The following is a 15,520-nucleotide window of genomic DNA, read 5'->3' as shown; positions in this document are numbered from 1 at the left end:
GCAAGACCAACTGCAAATGCTTCGGAACGGCAGAAGGGAGAGAATGTCGAAGATCAAGCGGCTAAAGGAAAAGGGACTGCAAATGTTCTGAAACAGCACATGGAAGACAATGCCTAGGATCAAGAGATAAGGAATGGGGCAAGACGAAAAGAGACTGCAAACGTTTCGGAACGACAGAAGGGAGAGAATGTCGAAGATCGAGCAGCTAAAGGAAAAGGGACTGCAAATGTTTTGTAACAGCACATGGAAGACAATGCTGAGGATCAAGAGAAAAGGAATGAGGCAAGACGAAAAGAGACAGCAAATGTTTTGGAACAACAGAAGGGAGAAAATGTCAAAGATCAAGCTGCTAATGGAAAAGGGACTACAAATGTTCTGAAACAGCACATGGAAGACAATGCCGAGGATCAAGAGATAAGGAATGGGGCAAGACGAAAAAGAGACTGCAAATGTTGAAACATTACTGGTTGTTAAGAACCGAACCGAGAGGACAGGGCACCCGAGGAGAGAAACCAAGAGTAAACCTGTTGATTCATCTGATCCTGTAATGGAGAAAAGGAACGAGAAAGCTGTTGTTTTGCCGAGAAGACCACGAGCTCGGTTGGATCCATGTTCAAGACGGTATATATACATTCATAACCTTCCAGGAAATTTAACCAAGAATTACTTGAAACTTGACGGTCGCTTAGTTTCTGGACAGATATGTGCGAATGTGCATCAAATCTCGGTCTAGGTGCCCTCTTCCTAGGAATGACAAACTTTATTCAGGAACAGGCTGGTTTAATACAAACCAGTTTTGTTGGAAGTCATTTTCCATAACAGGATGAAGCAGTACAAGTGCTTAACTAAAGATCCATCGGTTGCTTTGGCGATCTATGTTCCGTATTATGCTGGCCTCAATGTCGGTCGTTACCTTTGGGATCCTGATGGGTTTATAAGAGACTATGATGCAGTTAATCTTGTCAAGTGGCTTGCATCTAGAGCTGAATGGAAAAGAATGTGGGGTAGAGATCATTTCCTGGTTGCTGGAAGGATTAATTGGGATTTCAGGAGAGACCCCAGAAATGAATCTGATTGGGGCAACGAGCTTCTGAATTTTGATGAATCGAGGAACATGACATCGTTGGTACTTGAGTCATGTCCATGGAAAAAGACTGCTTTGCTATACCTTATCCAACGTATTTCCATCCTTCAAGAGACGGTGAAGTGTTTCAACGGCAGGACAGGATGAGAAGACTGAAAAGAAGATTCTTGTTCTCTTTTGCGGGTGCACGAAGACCTGGTCTCCATGAATCTATCCGCAACGAAGTCATCGATCAATGTCTCGCTACGAGAAAGAGATGCAGGTTCCTCGAATGTGATAAAACACAGAAGTGCCACAAGCCAGCATACTTGTTGAAATTATTTCAAAGTTCCATCTTCTGTTTACAACCTTCAGGGGATTCCAACACCAGGAGATCGATATTCGATTCAATTGTAGCTGGTTGCATCCCAGTTTTCTTCCATCCAGGTTCATCTTACGTTCAGTATATACGGCATTTCCCCAAGGATTACAGGAAATACTCGGTGTTTATACCAGAAAGAGACGTTAAGTCCGGGAAAGCCAACATCGAAAGAATATTGCAAAGAGTTTCAAGAGAAGAGCAGCAATGAGGGATGAAGTCATAAACATGATTCCATCGGTGATATATGCAAATCCATCATCAAGGTTGAGGAAAACTAAAGATGCATTTGATCTAGCAGTTAAGTGTTCTTGACAGAATTGAGACAATGAGGAATCAGATGAACGAGGGGGAAATAGTGAATTATGAATTTGCTGAAGAGGAGTCTTGGAAATATTTTGCATTTGGGAAACTTGGACCCCATGAATGGGATATTTACTTCTCCAGAAAAGAAATGGTCAACATGGACCATAACTTTGATCCAAATTCCCCTTTTTTTTGAAAGAAGAAAATGAAGGATGAATGTCGAGTAGGAAGAAGTATTAGCAACTGAAACTAGAAGCACAAACATAAGGGTAATTTTGTTTTAAACTATTGTAAATTGTAGTAGTACCAATTTAGATTATGTGCTTATTGGAGATTATTATAGTCTATGGACTCCAAAAAGGTCTTTCTCCTTCCACTGATTAGAGTTCTGAAAGTTACATATCATTAAAGCTTGTTTATGAGGTAGAAAGTACAAGGGATTGTGACCAGAGGAACTCTTACAAGGTAAAATCGTTTGAATTCGGAGTTCAGCTCAATTGATTCATACAAGCTTTCTCAAACAACCGTGAAAATAATAAGAATCTTCAAGAAACGGTGGGTCTGGAGGTAAATCGGAAGGACACTTTAATGCTGATTAAAACTTTGGACATTATACACATTTGCCTAAGTTTCATGCACTATCAAAGAGTTCATCAGCAACAGATAATTTAAAGCAGAAAAAGTTTTTTAATTTAATATCAGGTGCTTTGTACCCCAAACTGCTACATTCTGTGGCTATTTTATGAAAGTAAAACTTTAATCAAACATGTACATAGCATGATAATGGGAAAAAAATAAGCTTTATGGTCTGTGAAATCGGAAAGTCACACAGTGAAAAGTAAGAGAGTTTTCCATTGTTTATCAAATCCAAAAGTTTCTCATTGTTTTCCGTAATAATGAATTGTTCCTCATCTAAAGAGTTGAATCCTTCGAATGTGACTAACAGAGGACAGCCAAATCGATGATAAAATACATATCAAAAGTGGGCCAAGCTGTAGATGAGAATCCACGCCAACTGAATAGGAAAAAAAGAGGGTTTCATTAAGCTATAAACATAGGAAAGCTCCTTCTGCAAATATTATGCTATGCTGGCATTTGATCAGGAAAGAAATAACAAAAAGTTATTTGAGTACCAGAAAGAGAGTTATTGAAGCAAAAAGCCCTTCTTGTAGAAGAGCTGCATGGCCACCAAATTCTTCCTCGTCGATCTTTAGTATCATTGCATAATAACCATATATAATTCCAGTGGATATGGCCAGAAATCTGCAAGCAAATAACAACAAATATTTAACTAAAAGTTCAGAAAATAATAAGAATATATAAAAAAGGCAGGACAATGATGATGCCAAGGTCAAATACTACTACTATTTGCTTATTGAACAAACAGTAAGTGGATATCAAGACATTCAAGATAACTGAAGTTGGCAGCATAAACCCCTTGACATGATATGCAGAAACCTCAAAAACTCATGGTAATTTTAAAAATTGTTGGCACATGAAGACAACAACATATTCCTTTCAAAGATTCAACGAAATGGGATGGTGACATGCAAATTTGGTCCTCAATAAATGCACGTGTAAACATTCATGTATTTAACTTATCAATTTCAAAACATCAATGACAGATACTGCATTCAAAATTGTTAATACCTACGATGAAATATACATTAAAACCAAAGGCATGCACATGAATATGGACATGTTACATTAAGTAAAAGCAGAGATTAATATGAAACTCAAATGGTAAAAGGGGCTATCCAGTTAGCAAATTACACCATCATAGAGATTAGCTGTTCCAGATATCTACTAAAACACATTATAGGTTTGACGACACTAAGATTTATTAGCGATTCATCCACAGGCAATCAAAGATTTTTTTCAAATTCTAATCACCATAAATCAAGAGCACTAGTTCCGGCCAATTGCACCAGTGTAAATTCCAAAAGCCCAACACACGTCTCCTGATATATGCAGGGTCATACCAAGTGCACACCTCCCATCACAACAAGGCATCTACATAACTAGTGAGACTCACCAAACTTGGGACAGATTCAACTATCCGATACAAGTCAGAAAGCATTGCAATTTACTAATGTAGGCAACATGAATCTGAGAACTTACATGAAGATCCAAATGCCTCCAACCACTGGGATTGCTCCCCATAATAAACCACAAAAAAGAGCTACAACTTGTCGAATCCAGTGCAATACATCTCCTAATTGATCCTGCTTCAACAATGAACCAAAAATCTTTATAATTTTCGTTTTCCACAACTTACCCAATTCAAGTTCATTCATGATAATCCAATAACCCCCCCAATTGAACATGAAAAAAGAAACCCATTAAATTGAACTACTTCCAGAACTAAATAAGCACAATTAAGAGCATAATTGAAGTAAAAATGACTGTAATTGCAGTTGACTATTAGTGTATCTGACTCTAATAAATAGTAAAGCTTTCAAATAAAGTCAACAAAATTAAAGAATAAAAAGAAAAGCAGATTATTAACCTTGTCCCAAGAAGCTTCTGGATCTAATAACTTGGCGAATTTGAACGGAGAGAAATGACCGTTTTCGTGTTGTTGATGCTGCTGTGCATTCAATTTACCTGATTTCGCTTCTTTCATAGTCAATTTTTTCTTCAAAAAAATTACAAATATAGTATAAGTAAAACAAAGAATTCAGTATAGAATAAGAACTCGGATTTAGATTAATTTGATGTTAGAATTGAATTAGGGTATCGGTTGTGGAGAATATTGAAACTTTTCGAAATCCTTCGATGTCGATCTGAAAGGCAATGGATGGCCAGATGGGATGTCGTGAAGAAGAAAGACTGAAAGAGAAGATTATTTCATGTTATTTCTTAAATTTCATACAATACTTTATTTCTTATTAGTGCTCGGCACGTGATGTGATTTTAATCTCTTTTTTAGTTAAAGTAAATAATTGATTCCTCGATTATAGGATATTTTTTTTGTTGAATATCTTTATTATTAAAAGTTATAAAATAATTTTTTTATTATAGGATGACGTTTTGTTGAGTCTTCAACTATTAAAAGTTTAAAAATAGTCTCTCAACTATTTGTATATTCTAAACTTATTTTTTTTGTTAAAAATTTAAGGGTCGTCTGAGCTAGACGTCAACATATTGACCGAGATATGAAAAAATATGACCCTATAGTTATTTTAGCTATATTTTGTGGATTGACTCTTCAATTTAATTCTACCGTCGATTCAATGCACGAAACATTATATCGTCAAGCTAGTTCTTGAAAGCAACCGCGTTAACAGTAGACATCAATATGATTTTATCATATCAACATCAACAAGTTAACATTCAACTCAAATAACTATTAAATTTGACGAGTTTTGAACATATGAATAGTCGGGCGATAATTTTGTAAGTTTTAATAGTTGGAGGACTTAACAAAACATTATCCTATAACATTTTGAACATTTTATAAATTTTAGGATAAAATATGCCAATGGTCATTAATGTTTGGGTTAGTGTTCATTTTCACCACTAATGTCTGAAAAGTCATAAATTGATCACTAACATTATCGTTTGTTACAAAATGGTCACTCGATGTTAATAGCCGTTAAAAATCGTTACTGCAAACAAGCTAACTTAACATGTTTGATCAACCGTTTAACTCTTCTTCTTCTTGATGGCTTGCAAGGATGGCGAGAATAACCAATGCTTCGTCTATCATCCCACCTCTGACGTCCTTCAGTAGTCTCATCAACGGTGGCACAATAGCAGCCTTAACAGCCCTCGCCTTGTTTCCTTAATAAATTGAAAGATTGAAAATAACAGTCGTGGCATATTTCTTTCCTCTCGAAGATCCTTCACAAATAAACTTTATAAGGACGAGAATAGCACTGGCGGCACCGATAGCCACATATAAACTGGCAAATAGCTACAGGGAAAAGCGCACAGCTTCCCCAAGTTGAAAAATCCAGCCAAAAATCGTTTTTTCTCCAAATTATGCAACCTAAAATTTAAAAACAAAACCTCATAACCTCGCTAAAATATTAAATATTTATTCAACTTATAAACACTTACTTGATATGCCACATGTTGTACAAAAACAACCTTAGATTTCATTCAAGACGGAAGTTTTATACCAAGAAGTAGCAACGGTTGCAGTAGTAGAAGAATTCATATTTGATGAACATATATCTCTTTTATATTTTCTTAAACCTTTTTAAGAACTACCTACTTCATCAATGTTGGGTATCAAATGTTGTAGTGCTTTTACTATCAATTGTCAAGCTAAAGTAAAGAATGAAGAAAGAATAAAGAAAATGATTTTGGGTGTTGTCTTGGATTTGGGAAAAACTACATACCAACTATTAAAGTGTTGAGTAGAGTTGAATATAGAGAGGGTCTAAATATGTAGCACATGATGAAGAAGCAGTAGATGTTAGATTACATCCGCTGGCTATAACGATAGCCACGACAATGAGACCAACGATAATAAAATTGTTCACGCTTGTGAATGCTTATAAAATATGCGAAAATATGTGCAAGTATACACAATCGAAAAAGTAATATATAGTGAGTGAGAATCGTCTCCACAAGGATTGGAGGAGATTAATAGTTAAGTCAGAACAACAAACTACTTTATCTAAGTATAGCTAATGGTATGCTCAAATGGTTATGTTGAGGCAAAATAAAATGTGTATAGGTGGGGTAAAAATGTTAGTGTAAGTTGTTGGCAAATGAGAATGACGTGGAAAAAGTAATTGTTTAAAGTGAAGTTAAATGGAAATGTTAAGGTAAAACAAATTGATAATTTGAGAATTGAATAAGATGACTTGATAATCCTCACACAACAAGTTATTACGAGAATGAATGATAGGGTCACCTAGGAATATTAAGTCTTACCTTTTAGGATGGTCTAAACTTCTATGTCTTACTTTCTTTATAGAGTTTACTACGAGTATTCTTACGATTCTTACGCTATCTCTAGTCATGGGATCTGACATATGAGAATGCCACGATAAATTCTCTTGGCCTGATGCAGTAACATCTAACCTATTGATTCGACACTACTCCTTTTAGTCATTGAAATCCTAACCTCATCTCTCACGGTGGATTAGGCTCTAGTTATCAGCTAAAACCCATTGCCTACATCGATCTTCCTTTAGTTTCTCTCGAACACTAAAGATCATTTACTTAGTTTCTCTCGAACACTAAGTAGTATACTTAAGAAAATACTACTCTCATAGCTCCTACAATCTTAAGTAATCAAAAACTATAAGCAAAACAAGTAATAAACATAGAAATATCAACCATACATTAAAGAAAAATACTTAATCATCCACAATAAACCCCACCAATAAAGTTAGTTCATGGTCGGATTCGAATAATCCATGAGAATCATTTGTTTCTTATAACCCATAAATATGAATAAAAATAAAGCATAAGGGTGGAGGAAAACTCCCAACACGCGCTGCCGGCTCTCTCAGCCACCACAAACCACCTTAGCAATGCTAATTCCTCTCGGACGCCTAGCTCGCAACTCCCTCAAGCTTAAAAATAAAGGGACACCACGAAAGGGGTGAGAAAAAATAAAGAAAGTTGTAAGCTTTGTGCGTCATTTCTCCTCTGGTTTTTGCTCACTTTCCCCCCCAAGAAGATTATCCCCCTCTTTGTGGTGTCTTAATCTATTTATACCAAGGGAATATACCTAGGGTTTTGTGTCAAAATGACAATGGTGCCTTAAGGTACATCCCCTACACGTGAAAAAGGAGTACAAAGGTGGTAGTGTTCCCCTCTTAGGTGGCAGGCTGCAGGAATCACGTGATGGTTGGACAGCTGGCTCTTTTATAAAAAATATCTTCAGTTCTTTTTTGTCTTTTTATGTGCCCAGAAATGTCATCCTACCTGCCACAACATGTTCATTCTGCTTCAGCATCTCAGTTTGCTACGACGATTCTCCTCGCACACCCTTTTGCTTTATGACCTATACATCAGCAACCAAACACAACCTTTCTCATAAAGCATAACCAATATGTCATGGCAAAATAAATCTACCATATGCAACTATATGATCCTAGATGCATCTATATGGTCCTAAATATGCCTTAAGACAATCAATAAATTAAGTAAAAATACCATAAATATAGCATTTTTACGGAGTTATCACATCCCAAACTTAAGCTATTGCTTGTCCTCAAGCAATGGATATTGGTTAGCAAAATAAAGATGTCATGGCAAAGCCTTAGGTCAAGATAGTGATGTAGGAAAAAAATTTAGCCCTCAGAAATAATTGGCTTCAATATGCTAGACTAATTGCGAAGTCAAGTACTGCTCCCTAGAGCAAGATCCTTTGCTTGTGTGTGTGTGTGATTGTATCCAGTCTATGCTTAATGAAGTTAGAAAGTTTGTACTCAAGTACTTTTATTTTTCCGTAGCATTTTCATTTGACTCTAAGCATAACTTTCATTCTCATTTCCTTTCAAATTTTTTATGAGGGGAGTCATCCTATTATACCTACTTTCCTTGACTTAAAAATGAAGTAGAGCAAATACCCCATTCCCTAGCCTATTGAGTAGAGTCATCCCGTGACTACTTTCATTCACTCGTATGCCATGGCTGCCATTTTTAAAAAAAAAAAAGTATCCAGGCAATGCCATGGCAAATAGGAGTATCTCTCTATAGTTATGTCGAAACATTTATTCGTAACTAAACATAGTTCAAAATTTAGGGGAGTCAAATTTCAGCCTTTAAGCTCATTGTTAAAATTCTATGCTACAACATATATAAGAGTTATTTTATACAAAATGTCTAAGTTCCATAAACATAGAAAGCATATTATCTTGTATTAAAGAATCACAAAGAATCAAGTCCTAGAGTTGGTTTTATCGTTCACAATAGTCATATACATTCAACTCTAGCCATAGGAATATCCTCATCGGGCATCTCAAATTATTCCTACAAACTATCTTAACACTTATAAATACCATGATAAATTAGTTCTGATAACCCTATGAATGCAAAAAAAAATATCCTAACAAGGACATTACCACCCCCAAACTTGAAGGAAGTATTATTTTCAATGCAACAGGAAAAACTAAGTGAAATATTAGACTAAATGATATATGTAATGTAATGCAATGTAAGGTACCTCGACTTTCTATGGTGGTGTTGGTGGTGCATCTAGGTCGCTTTTTCAGAGGTGGGGACATGGTTATTTGAAGTCCGATTATGGTTCGACAGGAGTATTACTAGCGCTCAGACGCTTCTTGTCAACTAGAGACACAACCCATCCTGTGAATTTCTTCAAGCGCTATGTGGTCCTTTGCGGGCTAGATTGCTATGGCATTGTCGAATATTTGACTGTTTTAGCAGCAGGTGCCTCAGCAACTCGGGCGATCTCATATGGTAGCTTGGGTTTAGTTTGGGGTTGGGTTTCTTATTCTTACTCATCTTCTTCAGGTATGTTAGTAGGTGAATCATCAGTTTGTAGCTCGATCTGAAAATCGAGCGAATCAATATTTGATAATATCGTGGTATTTTTTGTTTGTTGTAATATGGAGTCAGGGAAATCTGGGAGATCTTGGACCCATTGATGGAGCATTTCCTTGAAGTATGACTCTATCATTGCGTCTCGCTGCTTAACGTGAGCAAAAAATGTACGGAGATCTCCCGATAAAGTCTCTACTTGTTCCCTCGTATGCTTAGAAGACTCAGTAGCAGTAGCAACTAATCTTATCGTGGCATTTTCCTTTTCCCCAACTTCCACATTCTCCTCAGGTCGATCCTTATTGAAACCTAACAATATCGGTAGCTTAGCCTTTATGATGCCCTTTAATCCTGGTAAGAACTCATCGAATTCGTTCTCAACGACTCGCTTTTTCTGCCAAAGTGCAGTGATAAGAATTGAGAAGACCAAAACACTTGCTTGTCGTTTTAAACATGTGTATGATCTTGCCAACATCAATCGAGCATCCTACAAGTATCAAGTGCAATAGCATCATTCGGGGTAGCGATATCATCGTGTTGTGGGATGTAGGTGTCAACTTAGTTTTCATGAAATGATTCCACAGCTTGGCCCTCGGTTGGAGTTGGTCTCGATCCACTGTGGGTCGACTAATTTTTTTCCATTATATTCGGTGTTTTGAAAGCATATATCCGTCAACACACATTGGTATGCCTCATTGTTGGCCTCTTTAACAAACTTTGAATGATGATCAACAACATCCTGTAGTTTAAATTAGCGGTTAATAGTAAATGGTGTAAAGCGAATAAATTTACCCTTAAAAAATGAATTGTTGGGTTGGTTTAGAAATATTTGCATAGAGCATTTTAACAATGGAGGTATTGACATTTCTCAGATGTCTTGCAAACTTCTTCCACCGTAGTCTAGCAACTACATCCAACACATCCTCCACAAAATCTTCGTCGGTCGCATCGGAGAAGACGAAGCCTTGTTTGAAGAAAACTTTTTAGTTCTTTAGGCATTGGAACCATTCATTTGTTTTGTCGTCGGTAAACTACTGCGGGAAAGGGGTTGGCACTCGCCGGATGAGATCACACCATTGTTGTTTCAATAGAAAAAGAATGAAAGAAAAGCTCGAAGCTTTTTGGCTATGGGGTTTCAGTTTGATAGAGAAAAAAAGAATGAGGAATATTGAAAACAAAAGAAATAAATTGGAAAGAGAAAAAGAAATATGAAAAGTGATGAAGTGGGGGGGGGCTTAACGTATGGAGGGGTTTTGGGAGAAGAGATAAAAGAATAAAAAGTGGGAAATAATAAATGAGGGAGTTTTTTATGAAGAAAGAGAATAAACTAAAAAGTAGAAAATAATAAATGAGGGCTGAAAAATAGGAAAGAGAAAGTCGTAATTATAAGAATAAATGTGGGATCTAAAAATTAAAAAATCCTCCTCCTTCATTTTTGTCATTTTTCCACCCAAAGCTTCAAGGCTAGGGTTTATCCTTCCTTTTGTCCTTGCATGAGCAACTGCCACCTATGCTCGGTGAAACAAAAGTAAAATAAAATAAAATCCTCAGAGAAAACGTGAAGAACAATGAAAATAACTATAAATAAATAAAAAATACACGTGTTATTTATGAACAGTAGTAAACCAAAATGTTGTGGCATTTTCAAAAAGCTTAGAAGGGAAAACTAAGGTGTTTTTTAATTAGAACACGGACTTATCACACAAGGGTAGAACTCCATTGTAGGTCTTTAATCGATGGCTGTTAAATTTAAAAATGGTCCTATCGTTTATATTTTTTATGTCGACAGCTCTATGAGGGTAGAAGTGGTGCACTTCAAAGGGTACTGACCATCTTGACTTGAGTTTACCCAGAAAGAGCCTTAGCCTTGAGTTGTAGAGGAGCACTTGTTGACCAATGTGAAAATATTGTGGCAAAAGCATTTGGGCATACTACTTCTTAGTCTTCTCCTTGTAAAGCTTGGCATTTTCATATGTTTGTGCCCTAAACTCTTCCATTTCATTGAGCTCCAATAATCTTTGCTCTCTGGCTAATTGTGCATCAAAATTGAGTTTTTTTATAGCCCAATAAGCTTTATGCACTAGCTCAACAGGAATATGACAGGTTTTTCCATACACCAATTTGAACAAGGACAACACTAGTGAAGTTTTGAATGTCGTTCAGTAACCCTAAAGTACTTCATCAAGCTTCAGGGACCAGTATATTCTTCTAGGGTTCACTACCTTCTCGAGAATTTACTTAATCTCACAGTTGGAGACCTCAGCTTGGCCATTTATCTAGGGGTGATATATCGTGGCAATTTTGTGTCACACCTTATTCCTCTGCAATGTCTTCGCAATTAACTTGTTGTCAAAGTGGGTGCCTTCGTCACTGGTGATGGCTCTAGGTGCTCCAAATATGGTGAAGATATTATTATGCAAGAACTTGAGCACAGTCTTAGAGTCATTCTTCAATGTTGCAATTGCCTCAACCCACTTAGACACATAATCCAGGCCAACAAGATGTATAGATCTCCAAATGATGATGGGAAGGGTCCCATGAAGTCAATTCCCCACACGTCAAAGAGTTCGATCTCTAAAATATTTTGCAACGATATTTCTTGTCGTCTGGAAATGTTCCCAGTACATTGGCATCTATCACAAGCCTTGTATGTAACATCCTAAATCAGGGTCAGTGACTAAATTGTAAATTTTAAAAATTATATGCTCGATTTCGAAACAAGTTAAAACTTCAATGACTTAAATATAAATAATTCCTTATTAGATTAGATGATAATTATGGAAATTTTGAATGGTATAATAGTAATTTCACAAGAAATATTTTATTTCCTCCTTTATATATGATATAACATGTGGAAATGAAGAGAGATTTCCATAGTTCTCTTCTTCTCCCTTCTTCTTCACGTGTGGAAGCTAAGAGAAAAGGTAAGATTTCTTGTTGGTTGATATTTAGCTGAATTTAAGATTTGGTTATGATCTTTAGATGATAGAAAAGTTTAAGGAAGACTTAAGTTATCTTTTAAACAAAGAATGAAAGAGTTATGGGAGATTAAAGATTTGGAGTTTTTGAATGAAATCTTGAAAAAGAGTTGATAAGTAGAATTTAAAGTTAAATTTGAATAGTTGAATTAAGAGATTTGGATTGATAGAATTGGATTTAGAACATATAGAAAATTTGGTATGATTCTTGAATGCTATGTGGAGGAATGGATTTTTAAGTTAAAAAGGTATTGAATGAGTAGTAATGAGTTTAAGCATGCATTTGTAAGTTAAGAATGAGAAAGGGGATGATATATGCAGCAATTGAGCTGAAATAAAGTAATTTTCGGAATGAAAATGTGATTTCTGGTTTAGGGGTATCGGTACCCATTCAATATGTACCGATACTCTCTCAAACGAAAAATTACAGAATGCAATAAGGATATCGATACCCTAAGGAGGGTATCGATACCCCCTAAAGGAAGAAGTGAATTATAGTTCAATAAATTAGTTTAAGTTATTAGCATCAAATTATAAGGTTTAGGCTTCTGATAATCGTCTTGAAAATTATATTTATGTAGATATTGAGCCTAAACAAGTTCCAGAACATTTGGCAAGTAAGAACGATCAAGGGAAAGATAAGAGATCAAATTGACTAGTGAGGCCATGTGAGTGCATATTACTGTAATATATAATGTTTAATGGAAATAAAACTTGTGACAAATTTATTTCCGATAGTAAAATGCATGAATTCATAAATAGAAATATGTATTCGTTATGGTTCATATGTGTGCATGGGTAGATGTGGTAACATGTTATTGTGTATGTTGCATGATTTAAGTACAAATATATGTTAGTGCGATAAGTCATGTGGAATAATACAAAAGATCTATATGATTATATAAGAACATGAAATAAATTATATAATAGGGACACAATGACTTATATGAACATTTGACAGGTGACCATATAGGTTACATACTATATGTGATCAATTATAAGAATCAGTATAATAGAATTATATGACTAAATAAGTAGTGATATGAGTTAAATAAGATGAGATTATAGAATAATATGAGAATAGTGTATTAGTGAGAAGACTTGAGTATCAATGATGATACCAAACTATAAGATAAAAGATATAAGGAAGATTTATATACATGTGTGATAATATGGAAAAGTGAACTAAATTCAATGATATTGAACCCTATGAGTATGAGCATATGTGATATGTGATATGTGACATCATATGAAAATAAGTAATGTGTTTACATGATCACAAGACATGAGATATACGAAAGAGAAAGTATAAGTCATACGTGAAAGTGAATCATATGTCTATATGAATATGGAAAATGATATAAAAGAGAATGCCCATGTTATATGAAATGAGAGCTAGAGGTATAGTTGGCATGCCAAGAGTCGAGGGTTACCTATGTCTTTCAAGACATATTGATAGTTTACCTATGTCATTCGGGACATATGGACAGGTTATCTATGTTATTCGGAACATATGGACAATGGTCTTTCGAGATATACAGAGGTCATTCGGGACGTATGCATAGGTCATTCGGGACTATTTCACATGCCCCTAGTGGGACCCCATACGAGCTGTGGTGATAGCATAGTGCACAACCTCAATAGACTCACATATCTATAGTTGTCACATGGGTACATGGGCTAATAAAGAGATAACTCTGAATACAATGTATGTAATATGTACATATATGATGTGTAATATGAATTGTATGATATGATAGATATATGTGTTATGGGTTATTGCATCTGTTATATGATATACATTAATATATGTTAATGAATATGTGAATAAGTATAAATGACTTATATAAGATATAGAATATGAACATAAGAGATCATATGAACAAGAGATAAGATATATAAAGGGTAATAATATAGGAGCAGGATAAAACATAAATAATGATATATATATATATATATATATATATATATATATATAATTGTTACATGAAAAGTATATGAGTGATATGATTTGATAGGAGGTGTGTAAATGATAATTACATGATTATAAAATAAAAGGAATTAATAATAATATGATAATAGTAGGAATGAAGATAATTACATGCAGATGTAGAATTGATGTATGAACGGATATATGTTTGTGTATGATATGATAGTAGTAGTTATTCATGCATTATTACATGTTAGAGTTTACATTATATGTTATTCGCCTCACTAAGTCATCGACTTAGCGTGTGAATGTTTCACACGTAGGTTCCGAAAAGCAAGAAGAGAAACTATGAGGAGCAAGACAGGTCAGATTATTCTTTCCACAGATCATATCAGAAATGTAAATTGAGTATATGTATTTTGTTATATAGAGTGTAGTTGGCATATAATCAAAAGATTTATACTGTATAAGCTCTGATATGTTTTGTAAAACAATTTGTTTTTAATAATTGAAAAGTAATTATTTTTTGGTAAATTGTGTATTAAACTTTTATTCATTTTATAAAGGAAAATGTTGGAAAAGTCAATATGACACCTCGGACTCGGATCCGGGTCGGATACGGATTGGGGGTGTTACATTGTAAAATTCATGAGTGACTTTGAATAGTTTAGGCCAGCACAAGCCCGATTGAAAGACCTTTGCAATGGTCTTTGCACCTCCAAAGTGGCCTCCATATGGGGCCGCGTGGAAATAGTATAGGATGTCGTTTTGTTCCTCCTTGGGGACACATTGGCAGATCATCTGGTTTGTACAATGTTTGAACATATATGGCTCGTCTCAAAAACAAAATTTGGCATCATGCTTGAACTTCCTCCTGCCCTGGCTATTTAAATCATAAGGCAAAATTCAACTGAAAATAAAATTAACGATGTCAGTGTACCACATAAATGTTACGACATATAAGATTTTCTCATCAGGTAATTCCTCTTGAATATCTAAAATGTCATGGCATTATGAATTGTTTTCTAGCCTAGACAGGTGATCTGCCACTTGATTCTCGGTACATTTCCTATCTACAACCTCCAAGTCAAATTCTTGCAGTAATAATATCCACCTAATTAGTCTAGGCTTGGCATCCTTTTTGTTCACTAAATATTTTTATAGTTAAGTGATCAGTGTGAACAATTACTTTGGTGTCTATTAAGTATGGCCTAAACTTATCAAATACAAATATCACGGCAAGTAGCTCTTTCTCAGTGGTTGTGTAATTCAATTGTGCTTCATTTAAGGTGTGACTAGCATAATAAATAACATGGAAAACTTTACCTCGGCATTACCCAAACACAACTCCCATTAAAAAAACTGAGTGATTATACAACCAAAAATGAATA

At 35.2% G+C, this 15,520-nt stretch overlaps 1 protein-coding gene and 1 pseudogene across 1 annotated transcript; one reads left to right on the top strand and one right to left on the bottom strand.

Annotated features, from left to right (window-relative positions):
- Positions 1–412: 412 nt before the first annotated feature.
- On the top strand, positions 413–1,944 carry LOC120181177 (annotated as a pseudogene).
- Positions 1,945–2,397: 453 nt separating this feature from the next.
- LOC120179657 (respirasome Complex Assembly Factor 1-like) lies at positions 2,398–4,579 on the bottom strand. The gene is made up of 4 exons (XM_039185197.1): positions 4,258–4,579; positions 3,870–3,973; positions 2,882–3,011; positions 2,398–2,763 (listed from the first exon to the last, which is right to left on the bottom strand). The coding sequence occupies exons 1-4, from the start codon at positions 4,372–4,374 to the stop codon at positions 2,725–2,727; spliced, it is 390 nt and encodes a 129-aa protein (XP_039041128.1). The 5' UTR covers positions 4,375–4,579; the 3' UTR covers positions 2,398–2,724.
- Positions 4,580–15,520: the final 10,941 nt, after the last annotated feature.

Source organism: Hibiscus syriacus, unplaced genomic scaffold, assembly GCF_006381635.1.
Source record: "Hibiscus syriacus cultivar Baekdansim isolate YM2019G1 unplaced genomic scaffold, ASM638163v2 tig00003715_pilon, whole genome shotgun sequence".
Taxonomy (NCBI): domain Eukaryota; kingdom Viridiplantae; phylum Streptophyta; class Magnoliopsida; order Malvales; family Malvaceae; genus Hibiscus; species Hibiscus syriacus.
The sequence above is the reverse complement of the archived record's forward strand: the minus strand, read 5'-3'. Positions and strand labels throughout refer to the sequence as shown.